We start from the raw sequence: 26435 nt of genomic DNA, 5'->3' as shown, positions 1-26435 counted from the left end.
ACATCACAAGATGGAAGGAGGTGTGTAAACCTCCTCTTTTGCCATTTTTGTTGTAGCAGGACAGGGGAGTTGCCTGACCTCCTGAGATCACTGTAGTCCAAGAAAGCAGCAAGACATGCACATGCCAATACCGCTCCCTCTTTCTTCTCTCCTCACTTCAGGCTGCTCAATAATTAACCAGTTTTTGCTTGAGCTATTTTGAAATGTCCTGGTTTTCTAAAGGAAATATATGTCCGTGGGACATTTGAGAGTGCTATTGCACAATGTCCATCTGCAATTGCATCTCCTCGTGCTGCCCTCAATACACACTGTTGTTCATCAGGTTTTTTACTCACCGGTATAGACAGAGATGGGAGTGTTTCTCCATACACTTACCTATCTGGCTGTGAGCCAGGAAACTCTATTATAGTTTGGTTTTTTTCCCCTATAATTTATCATCACAAGAGCACAGAAGGGTGGTCTTGCTATCTAGGACATGAATGATAATGAGTGCTGTCACAACAGATGAGCCACCTATGCCTAGGATTTTTTTTTTACTTTGGCAAGTAAGGTGCTTCGCTATTAACAGAATTATCCTTAGAATGAAGGAGAACTTGAGTGTTTCCTGAATTTGGTTCATTATCATATCCCAGCTATTGCTACAGAGGGATTTTTTTTAAGCTATCACAAGAGATTTTATAATGAATAATCAATGTGTGTTTAAAATAAGAGCAATGGGAATGTGACAGCTACAGATGTGTTTCAATAATAAGTAGCCTATTTGTAAAACTTCTAACTCTTTGATCACTCTCCTAGGTAAAGCCATGTTAAGTTGGCTAAAGGATACTACATTGTAATCCTTGATAATATCTTGTAAAGTACAAGCCAGACTGTAATTGCAGTAATTGTGTAGCGTTCATGCCTGTGTAGCAAACCTAAGATTTCAGTTCAGTTATATTTTCTTGCTGTTACATGTAAGATGTGCTTTAAATACAATCTGAGTTTTTCAGAGCTGCAAGAAGTAACACAGATATGTCTTCTGAAACTAAGTACCATGTTCATTGAATGCTAGCTGCTTCTTGCTTCCAGTGTCTGTTCCATAAAACCTAGTAAAATGGTATCAGCTGAACCATGCACACTAGCTAAAGAATACAATTCTGGTTTTGGTCTTATGCATTTTCTGACATAATGAGTTTTAAGAAATCATTGATTCAAGTTAGGCAAATAATATATGTATAACTGTATATGTATGTATACATATGTATGTATAATATGTATGTAACTGTATAAATTACTAGTTTGGGTTCCAATTTGCCCTTTGTTCAGAAGTATTAGGTATAATTCATTAGTAAGATGCTTGGTGATTCTTTTGGATGTCCCGATAATGTAGTGCTCAGCTTGATGGCTGGTCCCCCAATACCACAGAGATTATGAGTACTTGCACCAAATACTGGCCTCAGTTTATGGGTGCAACCACTTGGCTCCTCTGAAACTTGAGCTTCTTTAAATACCTAAATTTTCACTTAATTTAGATGTCTTTGTGGGTAACATTCTCTCATAAAAAATGCCAAGTGGTAAGTAAACAGACGTTTCAAGCCATAGATCTAAAATCTTTGAGGAGAGTGCAAATTTCTTAAGAGAAGAAAGCTGTTATTGAATTCTGTGGTCACCTGGGAAGTACATACAGCTAAGAAGAAAGAAAGGTCCAGGATCTGAAAACTAGAAGTGGACAGGGGTTCTTCATCTGCATGTGCATTTTTTGGCCTCAAGTACAAACTTGCATGTCACAATGTGGTGTTTTTCCCCCTTCTGGAAAAAAAAAAAAAAAAAAAACAAAACATAAAAGCTTTCCTTTTATCTGAGAGTATTAATGGGGTGAAATACATCTTCCTGGTTCCAGGAGAAACATGTCTGTCTCCACCTTTGACTTTTACTCACTCTGTCTGGCTTATCCAGAATGATTGTCAAAGAGGAATATGACAAAGAGACACTACAGATCTGTTTTCTCATCATTTATTGTTTAAGTTACTAAACAATGAAAGTATCTCTTTAGTATCTTAAAAAAAAAAAAAAAAGGTCATGCTGTGTTTGCTGCTCTTTCTGCATAGCAATACGCTAAGCTAGGAAATTAATTACATTCAATGTATATACTGTATCCACAGTCCTGTGACATAGTTTGTCTGGATGAAATTCAACTGTGAGGAGCTGAGGTATTTGAAACTGATGTTCCTCTGTTGGTTAGAGAAAAAGTTATCATTTATCTGCTATACTGAACAGGTAAAATTACTACTCTCATCTGTCGGACATCTTTATGAAAGTTCTATGTCAAGGAGGTTTTTGAGCTCTCATGACCATATGGGGGCAATATTTTGTTCCAAAGGAATTACATTTGTATAATTTATTTTCCATGGCTCTGGTCCTCTGTCCTCCTCCTTCTCTTTCTTCTGCTCATCCACATAGTTTTTGAACAAATAACTTTTGAACAGCGGAATAAGAGGAACACTGGAAGATAATCATGTTGAACAGCTTTCGTAGAGGTCACCTGAGTGGGAGTGAAGGTGAGACAGACACTCAGTGCCCCCACTGGAGAGGAGGCTGTAAAGCTAGTTCAAGTTTTACTGATTGTTGGAGAATTCAGTTTGAGAAGAGGCCTTAAAAATGCCTTTATCACAAGTAAAGATGCAATTGGAGTTGATGGTCAACAGAGACATAAATCTGGGAGAAAAATCTCCTAGTTAGTTCTTGAACTCCTTGTTCAATATAAACAGCAGTAATTATTTCTTCTAGAATAATAGCCAAATCCATAACCACTTTTTCCTTATGTCTCAAATAACAACTCTTTCTGAATCCTCAGTCGCTAATTTCTGGTTTACATTGCATATTTTGGTTGCATAGCCAAGTCAGGCAGAAAGCAGCTTTGGGGTCATTTTGTGATATCTAAGTCACCTAATTATTATGTATTTATAACTGCATACTGCAGTGAATGTTAGGATAAGCAGTTCAAACTTTATATGTGCAAGCTAGAATCAGTCTTAATTTTTGCTTTCCACAGCCCTGATTCATTTGTGAATTGCATTGTATTGGATAGGTGAACCAACCAAGTACCACCAACAGAATCTGACTCCTGAAGTTTCTTTCCAACCCAAAGGCTGTCAGATATTTCTCCTCCTCTTTCTGCATGACTGAGTGCATGTGCATGCATGCACCTGTATGTATGAATGTAAACGCACAGATTTTCTGGCAGTATACCTTCCTGGCCCTATGTGATGCTTTCTTAATGTCTTACTAACTCCGTCTTTGTTTCTGCCATGTGGTTTTTTTTTTTAATGTTGCTTATGGTCTGTTGAACACTTTGGTGTGCACATTCCGCTTTAATCACTCTTTTATCCATTCTGAGTACTTTCCTTTCTTCATTACAAGACCTTCAAGTAAACTTACAGTAATTTCTGTCTGGTACTACTTTGTGTTCTTAATTTTCTCTCGTGTAATGCAAGCTATTTCAAGAAACCAACTGAACTGGCAAAATGATAGGCATTCCTACAGTATCTCTTATTTAGAGATCAATAGATCTTGCGTTAGAAGTGAACATTATTATCTTAAGTTTGCAGATTAGAGAGCAGAAGTACAGAAGCAACTTGTCCACATTCTCCCAGCATGCTAGCAGTACAGTTGGGGATGATCCTCCAGTTCCCAGTTTTCATCAAGTGCTCTTTCCATAACAGTGTCTCTGGTCTGACCGAGGCAGCTCACAGCAGCTCACACCACTGAGAAGTGGAAGTGTGTTTATCAGTCATACAGCCCCAAGGAGAATCCTCATAGTGTAAAGATAGATTTAAGCCATTATCTTTATCTCAGTTACAAACTCCGCTTTCTTTAACTGTATCATCTAAAATACCATTTAGTCTTAAAACTAAGCTCTGGGACTTTTCATTTAACTTTATTATCTCTTCTGCTTAAACAAAGTTAAAGCAGCTCATTTGGTTATATGGGCTGAAGATATAAAAAATGAATTTTATTGAAACCTACATGCCTTTTAGTGGTTTAATGTTAGTGTGTTTAAATTGATAAAAGCATCAGTGTCAATATGAAAAAGTGAAAATATTTAAACCAACTCTTCCTAAAAACCCTTTGCAGTAAAGGGATACTATACTAACATTTCCATTTTTAAATTACACTTTAAAGGTTCAATCTGTCAGCAGTCAAGGATGTTGCTCCTTTTACGTGAATGCAAGCATTCTTCTCTTTGTCCTTTAAAGAAAGTGTCAAATCAATCCACTTTATTTTCTGTTGAGGGCGGCTAAGCTAAAGATAATGTTAGTGAAGTCCTGTGTTTACAAAGTGTTGAAGAGAAGACGATGAAGTGATGTTCATGTACCACCTTGAGCTATGCAGTGTTCAAACAGCTTATTAAGCACTCTCTGGTTTGTCTTTACACAAAAAAGACCCTGAAGGAAAACAGAAAATACTCTAAAGTGAAAATCAGAAAATGCTTTAAAAGAGAATATTTTTTTACATAAGAGCAGTACCATGTAGAAAGGGTACCATTATTGCAAGTGCCAGTCTTTGTTTGGCTTACCTTTGTTTTATTCTATCAGTTGAGGTTATTTCTGTTCATGTGACATTTTTGTAACAGTAAATATATCAGCTTTAGTTCCTGACTGAATCATAATTCAGCTGCTCATGTTAGTAGTCTGTAATTTCATGCCAGATCACTACTTGTATTCATTTCTGAAAACTTTTGGGGACCCAGAACAGTAACAGGAGTGGCTTTTAAGCGAAAGTGTAGGAATGAGGACAGGCCATTACCATGATTTGGGGACAGGGAAGTAGCTAAATACCATAAGTATAAGAATAGGCAGTCTGGAAATTGTCGTGGAGCTGGAGTGTAAAGCTTTTACAAGGTCTTTGAAGTTTGTGGCTCTGTCTCCAAAATCCATATGGGAGACAGGGCTAAGAATGAACCTGTTCTGTTTTGGTGGCATTGTGAAGTTTTTCTTCTTTATGCCTCACAGGAGGAGAATAGAAGATGCAAATGAGATATATTTTAGGGGAGGTTAGATATGTGTAATGAAAAGGTTTCTATACTTTCAAGTGCTGTATCAAAAGATTTTAATGAGTTATTTATAGTAATCCTCTTAATAAACCTTCGTGTCAGGAAGAAACAAATGAATCTACAGTGTTTCCTGTTAATTCCCACTTCTAAAACATAGAATTTCATTGTGTCTTTCAATAAGATTAAATCCCTCCTATAGAGTGTACAGATGTCTCCTTGGGTGCTGTTTTGACTCTAAGGTCCAAATGTGGATTGCAGTATGTAGCCCATCTTTCCTACTGTTGAATTGTTTCAAGGCTTCCCTTTGTAAATTATGGCAAACTACATTTCTTGTTGTACAGGACATCAGAACTTGCCAGTTCTCAAAGAGAAACACCCTAATTTCATGTGAAGGAAGCAGGCTGTCTACCTGTTTCATTACAGCTGTGGGCATCAAGACACACTAAATATCTTCGTGTTAGAATAATTTACTGCAAGATGTGTGTCTGCAAGAACACAGTACATCACATACTGAGAAATTTTCTTGTATATTCCTTGTAAACTCTACTGGGGCTTGTATTTGATCTGTGAAGGTAATTTAAAGAAAAAAGGCAAAAGGAGAGTGGGATTTCTGGAGAACACATTGATTTTCACTTGTTTATTTAAAAAAGATAAACCTGATGTCAAATTTGAGGAGAGGAAGAAGGGGGAAAAGATGCTGTTTATTTAGGAAGTTCAGCAGATGGGAGAGATCAAGGATATGCTTATTAACAAGACTGTGGAAGCTAATGAGGAAGCCAACTACTGTTCTCTGAATTTAGTCAAAGGCCAAGTACAAGGTCCTGCACATGGGTCAGGTCAACCCCCTGTATCAATACAGGCTGGGGGATGAAGGGATCGAGAGCAGCCTGGCCAAGAAGGACTTGAGTGTACTGATGGATGAAAGACTGGACATGTGCCGGCAATGTGCACTTGCAGCCCTGAAGGTGAACTGTATCCTGGGCTGCATCAAAAGGAGCATGGCCAGCAGGTTGAGGGAGGTGATTCTGCCCCTCTGGTGAGACCCCACCTGGAGTCCAGCATCCAGCTCTGGAGGCCTCAGCACAGGAAAGACATGGGCCTGTTGGAGAGGTGCCAGAGGAGGCCACAAAAATGACCAGAGGGCTGGAACAGCTCTGCTGTGAGAACAGGCTGAGAGAGTTGGGGTTGTTCAGCCTGGAGAAGGCTCTGGGGAGATCTTATTGCAGCCTTTTAGTACTTAAAAGGGACCTGTAAGAAAGATGGGGACAGACTTTTTAGCATGGTGTGTTATGATAGGACAAGGGATAATAGTTTTAAACTAAAAGAGGGGAGACAGGCTAGATGGAAGGAAGGAATTTTTTACTATGAGGGTGGTGAAACGTTAGAACAAGTTGCCTAGAGAAGTGGTAGATGCCTCATCCCTGGAGGCATTCCAGCCCAGGCTGGACGGGGCTCTGATCAACTTGGTCTGGTTGAAGATGTCCCTGCTCGTTGCAGGGAGTCGGACTAGATGATCTTCGAAGGTCTCTTCCAACCCAAACTATTCCATGATTCTATATTTGAAACAGAAAACATGAGGTTACTACAGGGGATTTACTGTTCCCTTTGTAACCACCAATTTTGTACTGTTTATAACTCTTTTTGATAGGAGAGGTGATTTTTCTTCCCATTCTAGCCCCGTCGGCTTCACAGGAGCACAGCCTCCCTGATGGCAGCTATTGCTGATGTAACTGTGCTGGGAAAGTGGTTGAGCTACACTGTCATACCACTGATCTCAAAAGAATGTCATACTTACATTGGAGGTGGGTGTTGTAGTAGGTAACCTTGAACAGCCATAGGTTTTGACACCAGGAATTTCTCCGCAGTTCAAGGACTGACAGGAGTTTGCTGCCTGAGATTTTCATAAATAACTTGGTTTATTTTTTTCTGCTTGACACATGAATACTGTGATGTTATGCAACCTCCTGTAAGTTATGAGGGTTTTTTATTATATTCTGTTTAGTTAATGGGATATAAGTTTATATATAAGCATATTAAAAAATATGCTGATGCAGCTAATTTTAACTGCAGATTATAATAGGGCATTTTTTAAATCTCAAATATTATTTCTTCCTACGCAATTGAGATGCTTGTCAAGAATAAGTGACAGGATTTTTGCTATTGGTGGGATAGTTTCATGAAAACCTTTAGCAGTTTTCTACATCCATGATTGTAGAAACAGTGTCTTTAGAGAGAACAGTTTCATAACTTCATAAACTGCAGTAACCTTGTCCTTCAAGCTGTAGGTGAATCAACAAATTAACCTTTTTCTGTGGCTTCGTTTTTGTCCTGTGCAAGGAAACTTATTTAACCTAAGAAGTGTATATAAGAACACTTCCTTAACAGTTTTGTTTTGTTTTTCCCCCATGACATTTTCCCTCTGTTTGTAACATTGAATGGCCTTTGAACAGTCAAGAGAAACAATGAATTTGTAATATTGGTCAAATCATTTGAAGCTGTGGTGGGTCCTTCTCTTTTTTTCTTATGTAGAAAAGAGTATTGGGGATGAAGGGGAAAGGAAGGTCTTAGGACTGTGGCAAAGCAAAAGGTGGTTTAACCTGTAGCCCTGAGGCCTCGCTGCCTTCTGCAGTCCTTTGACTTTCCCTCATCTTGAACTCTGGACCTCTTGGCTGATACGAGAAATTTTCAAGAAGTGGTGGAGAGGCTTACAGTAATTTAATTCTTCATAAATATTGTAAAAATGAGGTAGACTGGTTATACTTGAAAAGCCCCTGCAGCATTCCCACTGTAAACAAGGCAAGTAGCTCAACAGAGGTGGAGACTGAAGGGTGTTCATAGCAGAGCCACACTGGCAACCAGACTTTGCTAGTTATGATGTTCACACTGGTTTTTTTGGTTTTTTTTTTAATTAATCAGTTACATTTTGTTTTGACTTTGTCTCTGCTAAGGAGGGGACTCAGGGAATGGCCTCTTCAACTTGCCTAAAGAACCCATCAAGCTTCCCTTTTAAACAACTGAACAACTAAGTACTGAACAATTAAAGCTCAATATTTTATGCAATTTAAATGTGAGCATAAAATGTTTACAGCTTCACAAGCGCCTCCAGTTTAAAAATCATGCTTCATTTGTTTTTAAGTGCATGGCTAAATTTGTATCATCTAGAGGACAGTGTAGAAAAATAAAATAGATTCTGTAATGGGTGTAAGCTGACCTTATTCAGGCTATGTTTAGCTTACCTGCTATAAATACTGAATCTACTCTGAACAGGAAAATTGGCATCCAAGATCCTAACCTACTTCCTTCAATATGAGAATATCTCCATCATCTTAGAAACAAGGGTATAAATTTCAAACTTCTTTGTGCAAATCTGCACTCCCATTGGAAAAAAAATAATTCTGTACTGCCCAAGTACTCAGCGAAATCACTCAAAAGAGGAACCATTCACAGAACAGGGCCTGAGAGACCCGGGAAAAAGAGTCCATCTTTAGTTTCAGATCTTGTATCTGTCCCTTGTGTATAATAGGACAGGTTATTATCCTCTTGTTCGTCATGAAGATTAATGTTCAGACCAGCTGAAAATATTACTGTTCTGTGGGGACCTATGGGAAGATCTTCAGACCTGTGTGAACCCAAGTTTAAACTTTTTAAATAGCAGAGATAATGCCTCATCCTATTTAGGCACAAATGCCTTTTCTGCCATCATCTCCTCTGCAATGCTGCTGCAGGAGAGTGAGGATGCCCTGTAGCTCTGCATTATTTGTGGTGTCTTTTATACAGACTTCATTGCTAGATGCTAAGGTGTGCAGGGAAAGCGCCTGAGCCATTAACTCCTACTCAGATGAAGTAAATACAAAATAGCATCACCCTTTAATGGAAATGGTGATTTTTTAAAACTTCCCTTTCTCTATTTTGTGCAGAATGTTTTCCCTTAAAAATCTGTGATTCTTTCCTTAAAATCTGCTACCCAAGTTTAACACAATGTAGTGGAAATAAAAATAGGCAGAAAATTAGTTTTAAAGAAGCATGGAGGGTGTTGGTCTCTTCTCCCAAGTAACAAGTGATAGGATGAGAGGAAATGGCCTCAAGTTGTGCCAGGGGAGGTTTAGATTGGATATTAGGAAAAAATTCTTCACAGAAAGGGTTGTCAGGCATTGGAACAGGCTGCCCAGGGAAGTGGTGGAGTCACCATCCCTGGAGGTGTTTAAAAGGCTTTTTGATGAGGTTCTTAGGGACATGGTTTAGTGCTAGAGTTAGGTTAGGTTATGGTTGGACTCAATGATCCTGAGGGTCTCTTCTAACCAGAATGATTCTATGGTTCTATGAAAGAAAAGACGCTTCTGGTTTAGGAGGTTTAGGAGGAAAAGATCTTTTCTCTCATAGTGCTGAAGTTGGCTTTCTCTGCTCCTCCAGGTGTCAGCACCTGTGGACTGCTGATGGAGTGTTTCATATAGCAACCTTCATCTACAGAAAGTCTGCCCTGTTGCCTTGAAATACCACAGGTTTGTTTAGCCTCCTTTGTAGGCTTTCCAAGGGTCTCAGACCATCATCTCTGCAGGATCTGAAACAAAACCACACAGAGATGTGGTGGGGAAGGAAAAGAAGCTTTTGGCTGGCAGGGGCTACAGCCTGTGGGGGACCCATGCTTGGAGCAATTTGTTTCTGAAGGACTGTACCCCATGGACGGGACCCCATGCTATAGCAGGGGAACAACATGAGAAGGAAGGAGAGGCAGAGAGGAGCAAGTGTGCACAGACCACAGTCCCCCATTCCCCTGTACTGCTTGGAGAAGAAAGGAGACAGAGTCAGGAATGAAGGAGTGAAGTTGAGCCTGGGGAAAAAAAAAGGATGATGGAAAGGTGGGTTTAGTTTTGTCTTTCTTTTTTTCTCTCTAACTTGATTTTTAATTGGCAATAAATTAAATTAATTTTCCCCAAGTCTAGTCTGTTTTACCTGTGATGGTAATTGGTAATTAATGATCTCCCTGTCCTTGTCTGAACCTGTGAGCGTTTTCATCTTATTTTCTCCTGCTGTCGTGTTGAGGAGGGGGAGAGAGAGCAAGCAGCTGGGGTGGGTGCCTGGCTGCCAGCCAAGGTTAACCCACCGAAGGACTGTAAAGAAAATCAAAGGGAAGTTGTCAGGGCTCATGGAGGTGTGCCAAGGTGCACATAATTTCATTGATATATATGGTGATTAAGGGAGTGAAGCATCTCCCTTATGAGGAAAGGCTGAGGGAGCTGGGTCTCTTTAGCTTGGAGGAGACTGAGGGGTGACCTCATTAATGTTTATAAATATGTAAAGAGTGAGTGTCAGGAGGATGGAGCCAGGCTCTTCTTGGTGACAACCAACGGTAGGACAAGGGCCAGTGGGTACAAACTGGAGCACAGGAGGTTCCACTTAAATGTGAGAAGAAACTTCTTCTCAGTGAGGGTGACAGAGCACTGGAACAGGCTGCCCAGGGAGGTTGTGGAGTCTCCTTCTCTGGAGGCATTCAAAACCCGCCTGGACACATTCCTGTGTAACCTCATTTAAGTGTTCCTGCTCCAGCAGTGGGATTGAACTAGATGATCTTTCGAGGTCCCTTCCAATTCCTAACGTTCTGTGATTCTGTGATATATATCCTTTTTGTGGGCTAGCAGGCAGAACTTAGAGTGTCTCTGATCCATCAGGTGCTGAGTAGACAGGGATCTTCCTGTACAAGACCAGGATGCAGTCCAGGCAAGGCTCCCCAATCCGGATGGCGAACTGTATCCCTTTGGTGGAATAACAGAGGCTTTTAGGTAGAGTCTTCACAGCAAAGAGCCTCTTCCCTATGCAGTGCCCTTCCCACCCGCTGTCCCTGCAGGGCTGGGTTAACCTTCAGCACAGGCTGCAGGCCAGCTCTGGTTGAAAAGCGTGGGATGACAGGCGTCAGCGCCGTGGGGTGGGGATCCTGTTGGCAGGGAAGCAGTGGGTTGTAGCCGTGTTGTCCTGCTGATCTTGTGACAACACAGAAACATGTTGGAGGGAGGGGAAGGAAGGCTGCTTCAAGACTGACAGCCAGAGTTAAGTGAAATGTGAAATATAAAGCTCACAATGAACAGATTCTCTTGAAGAAGATGGGATAACTTTTTTTTTTCCTCCCTTGAGTTGTTCATAGATGGGAGTTTTTAGTTAGTTTTTCTTTTTTTTTTTCTTTTTTTTTTGTTTGTTTTCACTCCTGGAGGCACTATGTGAAGAGATTAAAAACACAGCGGGTGCCAAACACAGCTTTTGGCACTAGATGAGAGTGGATATGAGATTGCTGAAGAGATTTTTCTAGACCATTTTAGCATAATCTTTTGATGGCCTCTTGGATTGCTGCTAATACAAATCCAGGTCTTGCTTTCTTAGGGATATGATAGTTTACAGTGATTGGTTTTACATTTCCATGGGGGTGATACCTCAGTACACACTGTGGGTTACAGTGGTTCAGCTGTGAGGACAGGTTAGCCTCACGCTTGTGAATGTCTTTTCACACTGTTTTAAAAGACAAAAAGATTTTATGGTGTTTCAGAAGACATGTTTGATAGTCCTGGAATCCTTGTTCATGCACAGAATTAATGTGTCAGGGTCAAAACCAGCACACATTTTCCTCCAAAGCCTCAGTGAGCAGATCGCTCTAAGAGTTTTAGTGCACTTTTTCCTACTTACAACAGCATTGTAACAATCTGGAGTAGAGACAAGCCCTTCACCCAGAAAATTCAAGGCAATAAGGAGTTCCAATGACTGTGATCTCACACGCAGTACAAACTGTAGAGCTGTTCTCCAGTTGACCAGCAGTAGCAGAGCGGGAGTTATTGCTGTCCCTACTCTACCTGAGGCACAGGGAGGACTGTTTGATCAAGGTCATGCAGGAATATTCAGCACAAGAGCAAGCAGTCAAATTCAGATTGCTTGGAGTCCAGCAGTTCACCTGGATTTTGCAGATTAGGTTTCTGTAAGTAAGAATAAAGTCAATGGTTATGAAGTTTATGTTCCACAAAATTTATGCCAGATGATGTTATATACGCCCTCAAACGTTCCATTTACCTGCAGGAGAGAGCAAAGCCAAAGCACTGGAATGAAATCAAGGCATTTGACCAGAGATATAAACACAAATCAACAGTGAGAACCAAGAGTAAAATGTTTCCAGCTACTCAAATCTGTGACTGGATTTTGAGATTATCTTTCCCTTTTCCATCTGACCATCATACATGTTACATGGTTTAAGCAGGCAAATGCAATCTGTTTGCATGCTTATTGGCATTAGCAGAAAGACTTAACCTCCTATTTGAAATAAAAAGAGCTAAAAAAAGAGAAAGCAGTTGGGTAAAAATGTCAGAAAACGAACACAAGTAAGAAATGCTTTATGAAGGAGCTGAAAATAGAACATAAAGATTAGTGGAATCAGTGAGGTGACGATGAAGCTGACTGAAGGTTATTATCTCGGGTATACAGGCAGGATGGCAGCCTTTGGCTGAAAGCTCTTGTTCCCGTGAAGAGTCAAATGGCTCAAGCAATGAGAAAAATTCTGGCTAAAGAGGATTCTACCTGAGCAAAGTTAAGATGCATTTGTGTGGCTGAGAGCCAGTATCATCGACTAAAATGGACAATATCTTGCTACATGTTCAGCATTGGGTTGGAGATTTCAATAGTTTATTAAATTTACATAGCAGTTTTGTGGATGATATAAAAAAAAATGACTGTGATCTGGCCAGCACAAGAGCTCTAATACAGTTGTTGTGAGAATGAGCTGAAATCTACGCTGGCTCATTTGTTATCAAGGAAAGTGCTTGCTGTGTTTTAAAGTCTTCAGTGCTGAAGCTGATGCAGAGACCAGAAAGGATTTATGTAAACTGGTCAATATTAATAAAGTGTCAAAGCGATAAAGCAATAATAAATGTAGCATTCACACTACACTTGTTTGCTTTTCAGCATATACTTCAATATATATGTGTATCAGCATATAATGTAGTTAAACGTACTATATGTGTTACTACAAGAATCTTATTCTCTATGTCATATTCCTCCAGAATTTTAGATCACAGGAATAGGCTTTTGAATGGCAGGAAATTAAGAAAGGCGGTGAGAGGTGAAAAGATATCAGTGAAGTGAGAAGGTGATAAAAGGAAGCTGTGTTCAAATCAAATGCAATATCTGACCTGTAATTGGCTTAGAAATGTCTTAGATATTAGCAGTAGATGATCTCCATGGTCTCAGAGGGAGGGAGAATTATTCATGGCCCCAGGGCTTTTATGACATCTTGATTACTGTTACCTTCCCTTTTTCCTTCAGGGGAGGTTTTTTTTCACGGTTTGTTCAGTGCTACTGGTTGTTGCCAGTAAATGTTCCCTTTTGCCTGCCCGCCTCTCTGAGACTTGGGCATGTTTGTTTGCAAGTTGTCTGCCTGAAACTGAGATCATGTGGAAGAAAGTCCTGAATTGTCTGTCCAGAGCCCTACCCATACACCAGGGAGAGGATTTCTTATCAGAGATAATGAGCAGAGTCCTTTGCTGTCAGCTTGAGCCTTGGACTTCGCTCTTGGATGTCATGGCGATGCTGACATTACAAAGCCAGATATTGCACGCTTTTCACCCACCCCAGGCAGTTCCCAGCTTCCTGTGTCCGTTCACCCATCTCCTCAAATAGATGTTCCTCAATCATACAGCGAAAATCATCTTTGTATTTAACCCATCCGTGCCACCACTGCCAGCTGGACCAGTTTTCACAGAAAGATGGCATTTAGCAAGCCTGCAAACAGTTTACAGCAAGTTGTCCGTTTCAGTGGTTTCTGTGAGAGTGGAAGCAGGAACCTGAGGAGCTTCGTTCTGATGTGGTGGCAGCCTCAGCCCCCCTTACTGCACCCTCTAATTACAGCTTAGAGGAGAAGGAAGAAGAAGATCCCTGAATTGCCAGCTCAGTCTTTCTTTATGCTTCCCTTCTTCTTTTAACTGTTCAGTAGTGACTCCTAAATCTCTTTCAAGAGATGCTAATGCAGAATTGTATCATTTAAAGATGACTGAATCCCACCCATAGATGTTCAACTCTCTCATTTAAAGCTTGCTTACCTTTAAAGATACTGTGCAGTATGTTTAGGTCAGATTATAGATAGTCTGAGAGAATACGGTGCGTTCTCCATTGTGCCTGCAATGATCTACGCTTTTCTTTGTAGTTATTTAGGACTTTTTGTCCTTTTTTTTTTTTTTTTCAGGAAATGAGTTGCACTGTGTGAAAACAAATTGTGTAAGGGGGCTGGTGACAGGACATTTAAGTGAAGCATGGACATTTCAATTGAAGTACAGTGTGTTAGTCAAATGCTACCTGCTGGGCTGATTAGCAGTAACAGTATAATTCTGTAGCCTGTGTTGTACAGGAAATCATAGCAGAAAATGAATGGCCTTTCCTGTCTGTAGTGTAGGAATATATAAATGTCTTGTGCTTTGATGTTCACTTTGTCTTAGGTTCTGGAATGACCAAGAGTCTTGTATGTGCTTTCATAGCACATCCATTTTCTTAAGTGCTTGGCAGAGTAAGAGGAGCAGGGACTGCTGGAAGGAACTGATTAGTTTGTTTGTGATTTTTATGTTGTGTTTTTGTTGTTGTTGTTGTTTTGTTTTGTTTTTAACAGAGATGATAGCTTTAAGATGAAAAGGCTCTTGAGGTTTTGTTGGACTTGGCCTCTCTGTGTTTCTGTTAAATAAACAAACCTTCAAATCAAGGCTTTAAAAGTCTCACAATATCTGGATGTCTGTCACTGCTGCCAAGACTATTCAGTGAAAGGCAGGACTGTCAGCCACCACAGAAGTGCAGATTTTTAGCTTTTTTTGTCTGTCTGCTCCTCATACTCCAGCTGGGTTTGTTTGCATACCTGTCACATACTTGTATTTTTCATTTTCACAATTCACGCAAACCCGAAATAGTAGCCACATGCCCTTTTAATATATCCTTATTAGCCTTCTCCCAACAAGGCACAACCCCAAACCTCTGCTTTATAAATGCCTTTTCAACAAATCTACTCCATGCTAAAATGATTTTATTTTCTTACTTTTTGAGCACCAATGCACAAAATCACTGTATTGTTGCTATTGAATAAGGAGTAGGACTACTGGATCACTTCTGTCGTACTTTAAAATACAGAGATTGTTACAGTTTTCTTTAATTTACAGTACTCTGGCAATCTCTATCACAAAACGATGCAGTCAGCAAGCACTTCATTGTTTCAGATAGGTCTTGTACTTTGCAGTAAGTACATGTGTGTGAATAACAGAGCAGGATTTTTTTGACATAGTGAGAGCTTTACAAGGGGAAGAAGACACATTGAGAATGTTATTGTACCATTTTAATTACGCATCAGAGGGAATTCTGCATTTCCTTCATTCTTGCCTTTTAAGCTGTAGATAACATCAAACACAAAACAAACCAGTTCATCTATGGTGAGACTTTATACCAAGAAGCTATACAGTAGTAGTTTTTGAAGCCTGGGCTAGGCTAATATTTAAGCTTCAGTCCCATTACTCACATGAAAAACAACATTCATGTGGATCCTGATCCTTTTCAAAGCCACCTTAACTGCACTGTGGTTCCAGGTTAATGCAGCAGATTTTCCCTGTAGCCTCTGTAAGGGCGGGGGCGCATTTTTACTCTTAGTTGTCTGGTAGGGAACTGCCGGTGGTGAGTAATTTTAGTAGTCTTATTTTCAGGGAATTGATCTACCCTTTTAAATCACAGCCATCACCAATCAAATGAGCAGTTTGTTTCTACACGGGGATCAGCAAAATGGAAGAATGTATTATGGCTTAGCTGGGAACACATGCTTTTTACCTTTTGCTGTTTTGTTTCCTGTTTAAGTTTTCCTACCATTCATCTTCTATTGGCTGTACGTTAGGTATGTGTGATCTCTAATCTGCACTGAACATACATGCTGTCTGCAGTACAAGAGGATTATTTTTGTTTCAGTGTTTGCTGCTAATATAATGTGTTTTATTGATCCGTTCTGGCTTCTCAAGTATTTTTCTGGTGGTGATGAGAAAGGTGGTGTAATTCTTCACCAAAAGGAAAAGAACTTAATTTTCATGCAAACCAATATTCTGCAGAATCATAAAGCCCTAGCCCTGGTAATAAAAATAGAAGCTGATGCTATTAATACATCATTCCAGATACGCAGAGCACCATTATGTGGCTCCTGGGTTGAGTAAAATTTCATGTAATCACAGTAGCCGTAGACTTAAGCCCTATAAAGTTGGAAACTTCACCAGATGGCCATTGTCAAGGCAGCTTCTAAAGACTTTAGAGCTGCAATGTGTTAGGGCTCTAGATATGACTTAGTGGTAGCTTTTTAAAATACAGTTACTGAACATAACTGATCCACATTATGGAAGTAATAATAATAATACTTGGCACTCAGTGACCTTTTGTCTGAGGACCCAAAAGCTCTTAACGAAGACTTCTAAATACTCCCTTTCTGATTATAGGAAGTAAAGTTTTCAGAGGTTTGATGGAGTGTGAGTGTTGAGCAGCAGCAGTCAGATTCCATGGCCTCTTTCAAGCAGTCATGCTGTGCTCTGTGCGGGACTGGGACAGAAGAGCCCTCCTGTTCCTGTCCCTGTCCCTGACAGCTGGAGGATGATGTGCCAGTTGCTTGGGGTGGAACCTCCTACTTGTATAGTACTTTTAATCTTGGGGAGAGGCAGCCTGTGAGCGGGATTGATTGTACATTAAAATGCTGTGTGGCAGGAACGACATACAGTGGCTCTAACCTGAAATTTCCTTTATTTGCTCTGTGAAACGTGAGGATAATACTGAAATGTTGTTAACATCTGGAGATAAAAGATACTACAGCTCAGATACGCCACACTTAGCTGAGAAGCTTAGATGTGGAGTGATAGATTTTAAGCTCTATATATTCAGGGCAGACAGGTAAGTACCTGCAAAGACTGGCCTGTATTTTAGAGAGAACAGTTATGTCTTTTTTTGAAGTACCGCATGTTGGCCATGAATTTACTGAGCTTTAATACTCAACCTCAAAAATCACATAATGGTATTTATCGGTAATGGCAGTAAATAACTGTATTTGACATTTGCTTTTATGTAGTCAGTAGTTATTTTTTCTTTTCTTCTTTTTTTTTTCCCCAAAGTGATTTTATTGTTGATTTTCAGGGTCTAGAGATCAAGCCTGAGAGTCTTCGTAGTGACTGTTGTTGTTTTATCTTTTAGATCGACATGATTGTGACTTTGGGCGGACTTGGAGGACGCTTTGATCAAACAATGGCATCAGTGGAAACGCTTTTTCGTGCAACAAATATCACTCCTGTTCCAGTGATACTTATCCAGGAGTGCTCACTGGTTTACCTGCTTCAACCTGTAAGTGTTGTGAAAAGTTACTTCATAATAAATCTGACCTTCCACCCACCCTGACTCTGTAGGTCTTGCACCATATAATGCTCATTTTCTTAATTGTATTCTATAGGCTCAGAGCCTAAATATAAAATATATTGCAGGCGTGTGGACAGCAAACAATGGGCTCTGCATTCTTGCCTTGGAAAAGATTGTGTTTAATTTGTTCAGGATATATTTATTTAAAAGTGGAGGAATATAGAAATCCAGAAGCTATGAAAACTGAATTTGGGTAAATATAGGTTTTCATTATAAATGGACACAACAAAAAAAAAAAAAAAAAGTTTTAAAACTTTTTCGTTAGATTCCACTCATTTTAGATTTAGCACACAGCCCTTTTGCATGTTGAATAGAAATAAGGATGTCTGCAGTAAGAGAAACAAAAGAAAGATGCAAGACGAAGATACGTTGGAGTTCCTGACGAACATGTCAGACAGAACTCCTATGTGGTCTGGATGGTGCAGTTCATTATGATGGGAATCCAGCTAGGATCAACGAGGGAATTTATTTAAGATGTATTATTTTTGTGTTTTTTCAGGTCTGTTATTCCATTTATTGATTCATAAAACAACTCACACAAAAGATCTTGCTGGGCTTCTGCTTCTAAATTAAATTAATGGTAAATGTAAGCATCAAAGAATCTTCTCTAACAGTGATTCATTTATTTGTTTGGAAATCTCTTTTCTTCATGTCAGGGTTTCTAGAAGCTTAACTAACTTTCCCGTTTTATGTTACAAAGCTTATTTCATGAAATAAATAACATTCACAGATAGATTTGACAAAACCCTGCACCACACATGCTTCATTGTAATTTGAGAAAAGTATTAATAAGGTTCTATGAGATTATGGATTTAAATCCACAGGGGCAGATGCTGTATTAACAACTTTGAAGCATTGTGTCTGCAGGAAAGATAGTAGGCACAGGAGTTCATTTGCCAATATGACGAGGAATACTGATCATTAGTTGCACAGCTAAATGAATAGAGGCAGAAGAGTGAGGGAGAGAGAGGGCTAAAGTATAACTGTGGTTAAAATCTGAAAGTGAAGAGTAGCTCACTTGTGATTGACCTGGGGGTGCAGTACTTCACTGACCACTGTAAATTAATTTTAGGATATTTTAAGAACATACTGAAGAGCTGAAGTAAGATGGAGAATTCCCAATTTAGCTTACAAAACTCTTACTTGGACTGGAAAGACTTTTCATTCTTTTCATTCATCTTTTCTATAATTTGCTTTAAAATGTCATGCCTAAGGTTGCTTTCAGAAGAGTCTTCAATGAATAATTAAACCCTTTCCAACTTGAAAAAAAAATGTGATTTGTGCATTTAAACAGCAGACTGTTAATTGTTTGGACTTGCTGCAAACTTCTTTATATTTTGTTTGTAATAGTGCCATATGAGAAGCATTTAATACTTTTTTCTTGGGGGGGCGAGTTCCACAGGATATTATGTGCCATTCTGGCTGCGTTGCAGCTTCATTGCCAGTAGCTGACTTGTGTAACTTCAGACTGTTTCTAGCTTTCAGAAAAAGGGTGGATATAGGGGGCAAGCCTTTTAAACAATCTTAATGCTAACTTTGACACTGAATTGTTTTTCATTGTTGGTTTAAACTTGTCACTGTCAGTATCTTCAGTTAATTGTCATGGTATGTCCCGCTAATAACATTAATCCCGCATAATTTAGAAAAAAATCAAGTGAGTAGTTTATACACAGAAAGAAATGAGGATCCTAAACCTGGAAGTACTCTTTTCTTGTAGAGAATTCAGCATAGTGTTTTTCTCTTGTAAACACCAAAGTCATGGCATTTTCTCTTTTTTCCCTGTCTCTCCTTTGTAATTTAAAATCAAGGTAGGAGGGAGTTGAACACGGTGGGACACCCACTGACTTTTTAAAATGCAATGCTGGAAACTGTGCAACAAATGAAGCAAGGTTTTGAGATTCAAATGCTAATGCAAATGATGAAGTTAAGAGCATTATACTTTCCCTATAAAATTTGGATGTGAAACCTTTCTCTCTTGGGGAAAGAGAATCTGATCTTTGGATGAAATATATGAGAAAAGTATAACCATGTTTTTGCTTCAAATAATATTAGCCCTCTGCTTACTGTAGTGGGAGACTAGTATTGGTTCTCAGTCATGTGTACCTAGGCAGAGGCTGAAATATTTGGACAGAGCAGAGAAACTGGTAATCCCATAAACAGCTCTAGGCAGGATACAAAGGCAAATAACAAGTCAAGCTGCTGAATTTTTAGTTACTAATGCAGAAACTAGGAGGAGGATCATGTGAGTGGATATCTAAGGACACCATAAAATCTATAAGTAGTTGCTTTGGAAGAGAGTTATTTTACATTATTATAATGTTGATATAGAGGGGTATAGCAGAAGAAATATGTCAATATTTAACACACTCATAACGGTCCACAGTGTTATCTGAAACAGGCTTATAGACTTAGCAAAATCTTCAGGATGATAGAGGAAGATAGTGAGGACACTGCCCGATTTGGAATTCACTGCAGACTACCAAGCGAGGAGGATCAGGTAAACAAAGCCTTTTTTCATCAGCCAATAAAATTAGCTAAGTACTGAATGTAAGGGTAATTGGAATTTTGAGTACTGAGGCCATCTCTTGGGAAGTAGATGGGTAGATGGTGTGTTTTTGAAATATATTGGGAAAAATGTTTTGGCATGGAAACTGAAGAAAACTACAAAGAGGCAAACTATTTTATATTAATTTCTGACCTGTAAGGTAAACTATGCTGGGAGGTGGACAAAAGGAAGAAGTTGGGAAGACTTACACCCCATAAATGTCAGTCTCCATTGACGCTATGGAGAAATTAGAGGATAGGCTGAGATCTAGGTATACACTGTAGGCATCTAAATTTAAATAAATGAATTCCAATATAGGCAAAATTAATAAACACAATAAGAAAAGAAAGCCATGAAAGGTGGTGCACCTATGGAAGGGCCCAAGTAATGTGAATGTAGTCTGTAACTACAGAAGTTGTAAGCTGACAGTGAAAATTTTTCGCTCATCTGAATGGGAAAGGAAAACTAATGACAAACAGCCTAAATTTAATGCATCTTTTGCTCAGTCTTCACTAAAGCAAAATATTCCTTTGAGCAGATAACCAATATAGTAAAAATCAGTCTCAAAGTCCAAAGACTTTAAATTGCTTCAGAGAAAAAGCAAATAAAATATTGAGCTGCTTTTGATTTTGCCAGCTCCAAGGGCTGTTAGATTTCTGTGCCATGCAACACTAATTAGGTTGGGAGTCAGAAATAGGGGAACTGTGTAAGAATTCCAGGATGTTATGCTTGCTCTGAAGCATTTTCTGATGTGATGACTGGAATTAAAGAAAAGAAAGAAAAAGTAAAAAGGTATCTCTGTACTGAATAGCTGTCATATTTCTTTCTGTCCTGGCAGGAGGGAGGAAAGCCTGAATTCTTAATAAGGAGTAATCATTCTTTATAAGCAGGATATTTTATGCAACAGTCCATACATTTTATGCTTGAAATTTTGGTAATATCAATTACCATTAAAATATACCCTGGCTGAAGAGCATTAGACCCTTAGAGGCATGTTTATCATGCTAGCCATGCTCAATATGAATGGCTTAAGGTTTCACATACATACTTTCTCATTTTCTGGTGGTGTGCTTCTTGGGAGTACAGAAACATTAGCTTCTGTACACTGAGCATAAATTATCTTTTATCTGTGAATTTTATGGCAGTTTGTAATACAAGGTAATAGGATTTATGACCAAGAAATGAGAAGATGTCCAAGAGTTAATGAGGCCTGTCTTTTACATTATACTGAGCAGTTCGGTTTTCCCCGTGTAGGATTCCAGCCCTGGGATGTAGAGGGAAAGAATTGCTACCTGCACGTGAAAATGTATTACAGCAGCGTATTTTTGTCACTTAGCTGACTCTTTTGAAAGACTGTGTGAATACTTTGATAACCCTTTTTCTTGCACACAGCTTTTCTTCTGAGTGCCTGCCTTCCCTGTGAGAAATGATGAATAATTTAACATCATAGATAGTAGTCCAGCAGCTAAATATGAGCAATATGAATCAGGAGTCCCGTTCCTTATTCTGGGCTCTGTACTACCATTTTGTTGAAGAGAAGTAAATTGTACAGGGTTTTGATCTCACAGTGTCCTAGTTTGTAAACTGGATGAAACCCACGCTCTTCTCCAAATGGGTGCTGTGGGGGTCATTTAAGTTTTTCACAAAACGCTGTTACATCCTCGGCTCTGCACCGAGGTGGAACATAGTATTATAGTAATAGTAACAATGGTATTAATAAGGCCCTTAATTAACATATATATTGCAACAGTGGGCTGTGTTGCTGATTAATTAACGTGGTCCCAAGCACAGTTTAAGTGAGGCAGCATCATTCCTGCAGACAGTGCCTGGGTACAGTTTAGTGTTATCACAGGCCGGTAGCTGCTTTACTAAGCGTTTGGAGGGTACTGCCTTGTCTTGGGGACCGGAGAGAACAGTGTGGGTGTATGAGCAATGCTGTGCCCATTGACTTGAGGTCCAGAAGGTATTACCTGGACTATTTAACAGATGCAGAGAGAGTGACTAGGTGTGGAGATCTGCTCCTAGATGGGGACACTGCAACAGATACAAGTGAGGGAAAGTACAAGACTGGAAACTTTACTGGAGGTTGTTGCTGCAGTTCCCTAGGCCAATGTCATTTGGTTTACTTTGTGTTCATGCCTGTAAAGTTTAATGGGAAGTTCAAGTTATATAGCTTCAACTTCTGAGTTTTCTTCTGGCAGGCAGTTCCTTGAGTTTTGCTGAAACTTCAGGAATGAATTATGAGATCAGTTCTGTACCACCTCATATGTGTAAGAAGCAGATCTGGCTTGTACTGGCACTCAGTGGAGAAAATCCTTTATGTGTGTCCATCTTCTGGGGAATAACTTTGGAATTTGGAAATTTGGGTATGGCCTTCCATGTCTTCTTGTTCATTCTGCGAGTAGATTCAGTTGCAAAATGGTCCTAGTTGCCAAGGAAGGAATTTAAACGTGTATTTAATATTTAGATAAAATATTTAAGCATATAGTTAATACTTAAAGTATTTATTGTCCTGAAAGGCTGTCTTTCCTGTTTGGTATCTGCTATCAAAGAGCACTGTTGAAACTTAATCTGGATGACAAAGCAGTGAGCCTTTGTGTCTCGAGGTCCTTGTAGGTCGCTTGAATGAGTATCTATAGAATTCACAAATATGCAGCTTCTTGTTCTTTGATAAATACATCTTTTTGTGACTTTTTCTATGAGAAAGCCAGCCATTCAACTGGACAGAAACATTGCCATGTAAAAAATATTAGCAGTGGAAAAGTGTTACTCAAGCCCTACTCTGGGAGCCTGACTCCTTCACAGAAACCCTTGCAAAAAGGGGGTTTATGCTTCCAGAGCTTCAGTAGCACATTTAAATGGCTTCTCAGAAAATAAGTTGCTATGTTGGTAGTTTAACTGCCTTTGTTTCCTTCTTTGGCAAGCAACTTTGAGTATTTGGTTACAGCTCAACTTCTGAACCCGTGTTTTTCTTCTTGCCTGGGAAAATCCAGCTGGGATAACCATCGTTCCGTCATTCTTATCATGTGTCTTTGTAGGGCCTGTGTAGATGGGACCTTCAAAAGGCTCTAGGTCCTGGAAACTCAGCTGTATTCCATGGAAATTTATGGGTATGAAGTCATGTTGCTTCATGTTTACCGCACGGTTTCTGTGTTTTACTGTATATCAGTGATGCAAATTTAGTTCATTTTTGTCAATAACAGTTTGAGCTGGGGAAGATTTACTTGCTATCTTGCTTCTCACCATTACAAAAGGAAAATTTTAGTGGGATTTTCTCTTAACAGCTAAATTCTTTATAACTTAGTTCTATTCCAACATCAGCAAATGTGTAGTATGAAATATATAAAGCTTATATACTATCTTAGAAATAATAATTAGCTTTTGAAAAACTCATATATCCTTTCAAGCAGTTTATTTACTATCAGTTAAGCATGCAATCTGCATCAACTTTATGAAATTTCTGGAATTATATGGGTTTTTTCATGGACTTTTAAACAGAGGATGACATCTAATACTTATGGGTTACTTCTGTATAATGAAGACATATGCAAAATATACTATTTATTAGTCTCATCCTACAGCCTTTGCTTAGACAAACAGATTACAACAAATTCATTAATCTATTTGTTAGCTTACAGGTAACCAGTTAAAAAAATACTTGTCTTTCAGAGAGGAAAGGAAAATACCAAACCGTCATTGCCAAGCGAAAAAGAATAGTCTTTACTAAATGAGATTTTCATCTGCTCATAATTCTTAAAAACCAGCAATACTCTATAGCAGGATATGTTAATCACACAGCTGTTTTTAAATTCACATCTTAATGGCTGTCTGCAAGAGAGATGAGGTAAAGAGTCTAATTGGATTACTTATGTATTTCTAAATTCCAGAGTTAAGCCAGCTTGGTTTTGAATCAATATCTGATGTTTGGTAACTTTCAGTGTCCCTACTCTCAAAATTTTTCAGTCTTTGTCCAAATTTTAAATTAGTTACTACAACAGCTGATGGATAAACATCTAGGAAAACCTTGACCCTAAATAAAGCTCTTCCAATGAGGTTCCTGTTCTCTTTTGTTGCCCCTAGCTGTTGTAATACAATCTTGTGAATATGATAATATCTATTTTGCTGCTGTATGGAAACTAAGGGAAGACTTCTGTTACATACCTAATTTTCTTAGAACTTTTTGTGTGTGTGTACAATGAAGTATTAATAATTTTCTGTACCATAGAACAATTTTTCTGCTGTACAAGTTGCCTGCTTCATGTTAAATTATCAGCAGCAGAACATATAACATTTGTCTCTGACATTTGCTTATCGGTAGCAGCTGATGCTTAAACTGATCAGCAGAAAGCTAGTAAAACTTTCTCCTGTTTCATTGATAGTGGTGAGCTGAGGAAGGACCACAGCAGTATTTTCACTTGCTGTGTGTTCATTTAATCTTTCTTCTGTAACTAAACAAGACTAAGCTGGAGTGTGTGTGCATGTGTGCATTCATTCTAGTTTTGTGGGGTTTTTTGCCAGGTAGGACTTCGATCCTACATGGGGATTTTGTAGCAAGCTAAAGAATTCCAAGCTTTTTGTGAACAGATTTTTGACCACCCCTCCCCCAAAAAAAAGCTTCTAAAAAGACTGCTAATATCAATTCCAAGTTTTATCAACAGAACTAAATACTTTGTATATAATTTAACAAGGTTTCTACAAGGTGCCATATTTTTGTACTTTAAAAAAGAAAAAATAATTCCAATACTGGACTGTATGAAGGTTTCATAGACTGGTATTTCACAGATTGATATTGCAGTATTTTTATTATTATTGCTGTGGTTAAAAATATTTGTCTACTACCAGACACCTAAAGAGAGTAATAAATTTTGAAGTTTTCACTAAGCAACACTGTCTCTCAAGCATCTTACTGCCTTGCTTGACGTGAACTTCATCGAAGTTTTGTAGTAAGAGCTTTCATCTTTGAGTATTAAATGAATTTCAGTGGGGATATGGTTTTTTTTTCATTCTGTCCCTGCCATTACATAAAGTTCTGTAAGGAAACTAGCAGGTATCAGAGGTCTGTAATCTGTGACAGAGCCTTCTCCGGAAAGAAAAAGAATGTCTGGAAAATATTTTATTGCATACAATTAAAAATATAGCAGGAAAAGTCAATATTACTATTCCTAGACTGAATGTAAATTGCTGTAAAAATTGAAGTGATAGTAGGTAATAAATTATTATCTACTTCAAAAACAAACAAACAAACAAAATCAGAATGCTATATACTTAATGGTTGATCAAGCCTGAAGGGCTGATTGGTGCCTTTAGAGGAAAACTTTAAAATGGTCCTTTCTGCTCACATCTGGGTAGTGGCATTAGTTCAAGTTGCAGAAGATGAATATCCATATTCTGGCCTCAGTTATATTTGAAAATACGTTATCTCTTACATTCAGTCACATTATGAAATTGCTTAGGCTTTTCAAATCCCTTACAGTATCGCTGTTAATTCTGTATCTGCCAGGGCAGTGGTGTCAACTGTATGGATTTCCTATGTTTGCACTTACTGTTAAAAAAGGATCAGTGCAGAAGAATGATATTTACTAATATCTGAGGTCCTATGGAAAATGCTGTACTACCCTGATAAACAAGATTTAGCGAGAACTATTCAGCTTTGCCATGGGAAGTGATTTACTTTGCAATCTGAGTTTTCTTCCTGTTGGTAACAAGTGATTACTATAATTCAGCATTCTCTCTCTGCTGTAACAGAGCATCCCAAGAGGAGACGGTAATCAGGGATCGAGTTCTGTGATGTCTTTTAAGACTGTAATGTATCTGTCACTCTCACATCAGCTGCAACCAGGAATACTTGCCAACAGTGCAGCTGGACCCAGTGACCTTTATGAGAGCATGGGCTTCCTACTCCTAATCCTAAAATCAAGATATTTGGAGTTACTGTGTTCCTGTTAAAAGCAGAAATAGAGTCTGGAGCTTGTGACTTCTGGCAGCACAAGAAAGGCTCCTGCTCCATTCTCTAAATTTACAGAAGTGATACAGTGCCCTTATAGCCAACAAAAGGGAACACGATCCTTCTGGGAGAACCATCTGAGCATAAGCAGGTGGAAGCAGCAGGTAACAGTGGCTGGAGATTCCCTTCTGCAGAAGACAAAGGCACCCATCTGCTGACCAGACAAGCTTTCACAGGAGTTGTGTTGCTTGGCAAGGGCCTGGATCCAGAATGTTACAGTGGCTCATCTGACTCTTGAACTGTTACCTCTTGCTGCTCATCTATGTGGACACCAGCGACACTGCCAGCAGAAATACGAAGTAAATCAAGACAGACTGTAGAGCTCTTTAGGCAAAGGCAACTCTACATGCAGTCCCAGGTAGTGTTTTACTCGGTCCTGTGGATGAGCGTGAGATGCTTAGGTAGGTGCAGACACAACCTGTGAG

General features: G+C 39.1%; 1 protein-coding gene across 9 annotated transcripts in view; it reads left to right on the top strand.

The window, feature by feature from the left end:
• TPK1 (thiamin pyrophosphokinase 1) overlaps nucleotides 1-26435 on the top strand; it is a 309285-nt gene that overhangs the window by 185520 nt on the left and 97330 nt on the right. For all 9 annotated transcript variants that reach the window (XR_010470211.1, XR_010470210.1, XM_065052108.1 and 6 more), the window contains one exon: nucleotides 17243-17389. Coding sequence is in view for 7 of the 9 variants with exons in the window: in XM_065052108.1 (XP_064908180.1) it covers nucleotides 17243-17389 (147 nt within the window). In the remaining 2 variants the exon portion in view is untranslated. The remainder of the gene's footprint in view (nucleotides 1-17242; nucleotides 17390-26435) is intronic.

This window comes from Columba livia, chromosome 2 (assembly GCF_036013475.1).
Source record: "Columba livia isolate bColLiv1 breed racing homer chromosome 2, bColLiv1.pat.W.v2, whole genome shotgun sequence".
NCBI classification, from domain to species: Eukaryota; Metazoa; Chordata; class Aves; order Columbiformes; family Columbidae; genus Columba; species Columba livia.
The sequence above is the reverse complement of the archived record's forward strand: the minus strand, read 5'-3'. Positions and strand labels throughout refer to the sequence as shown.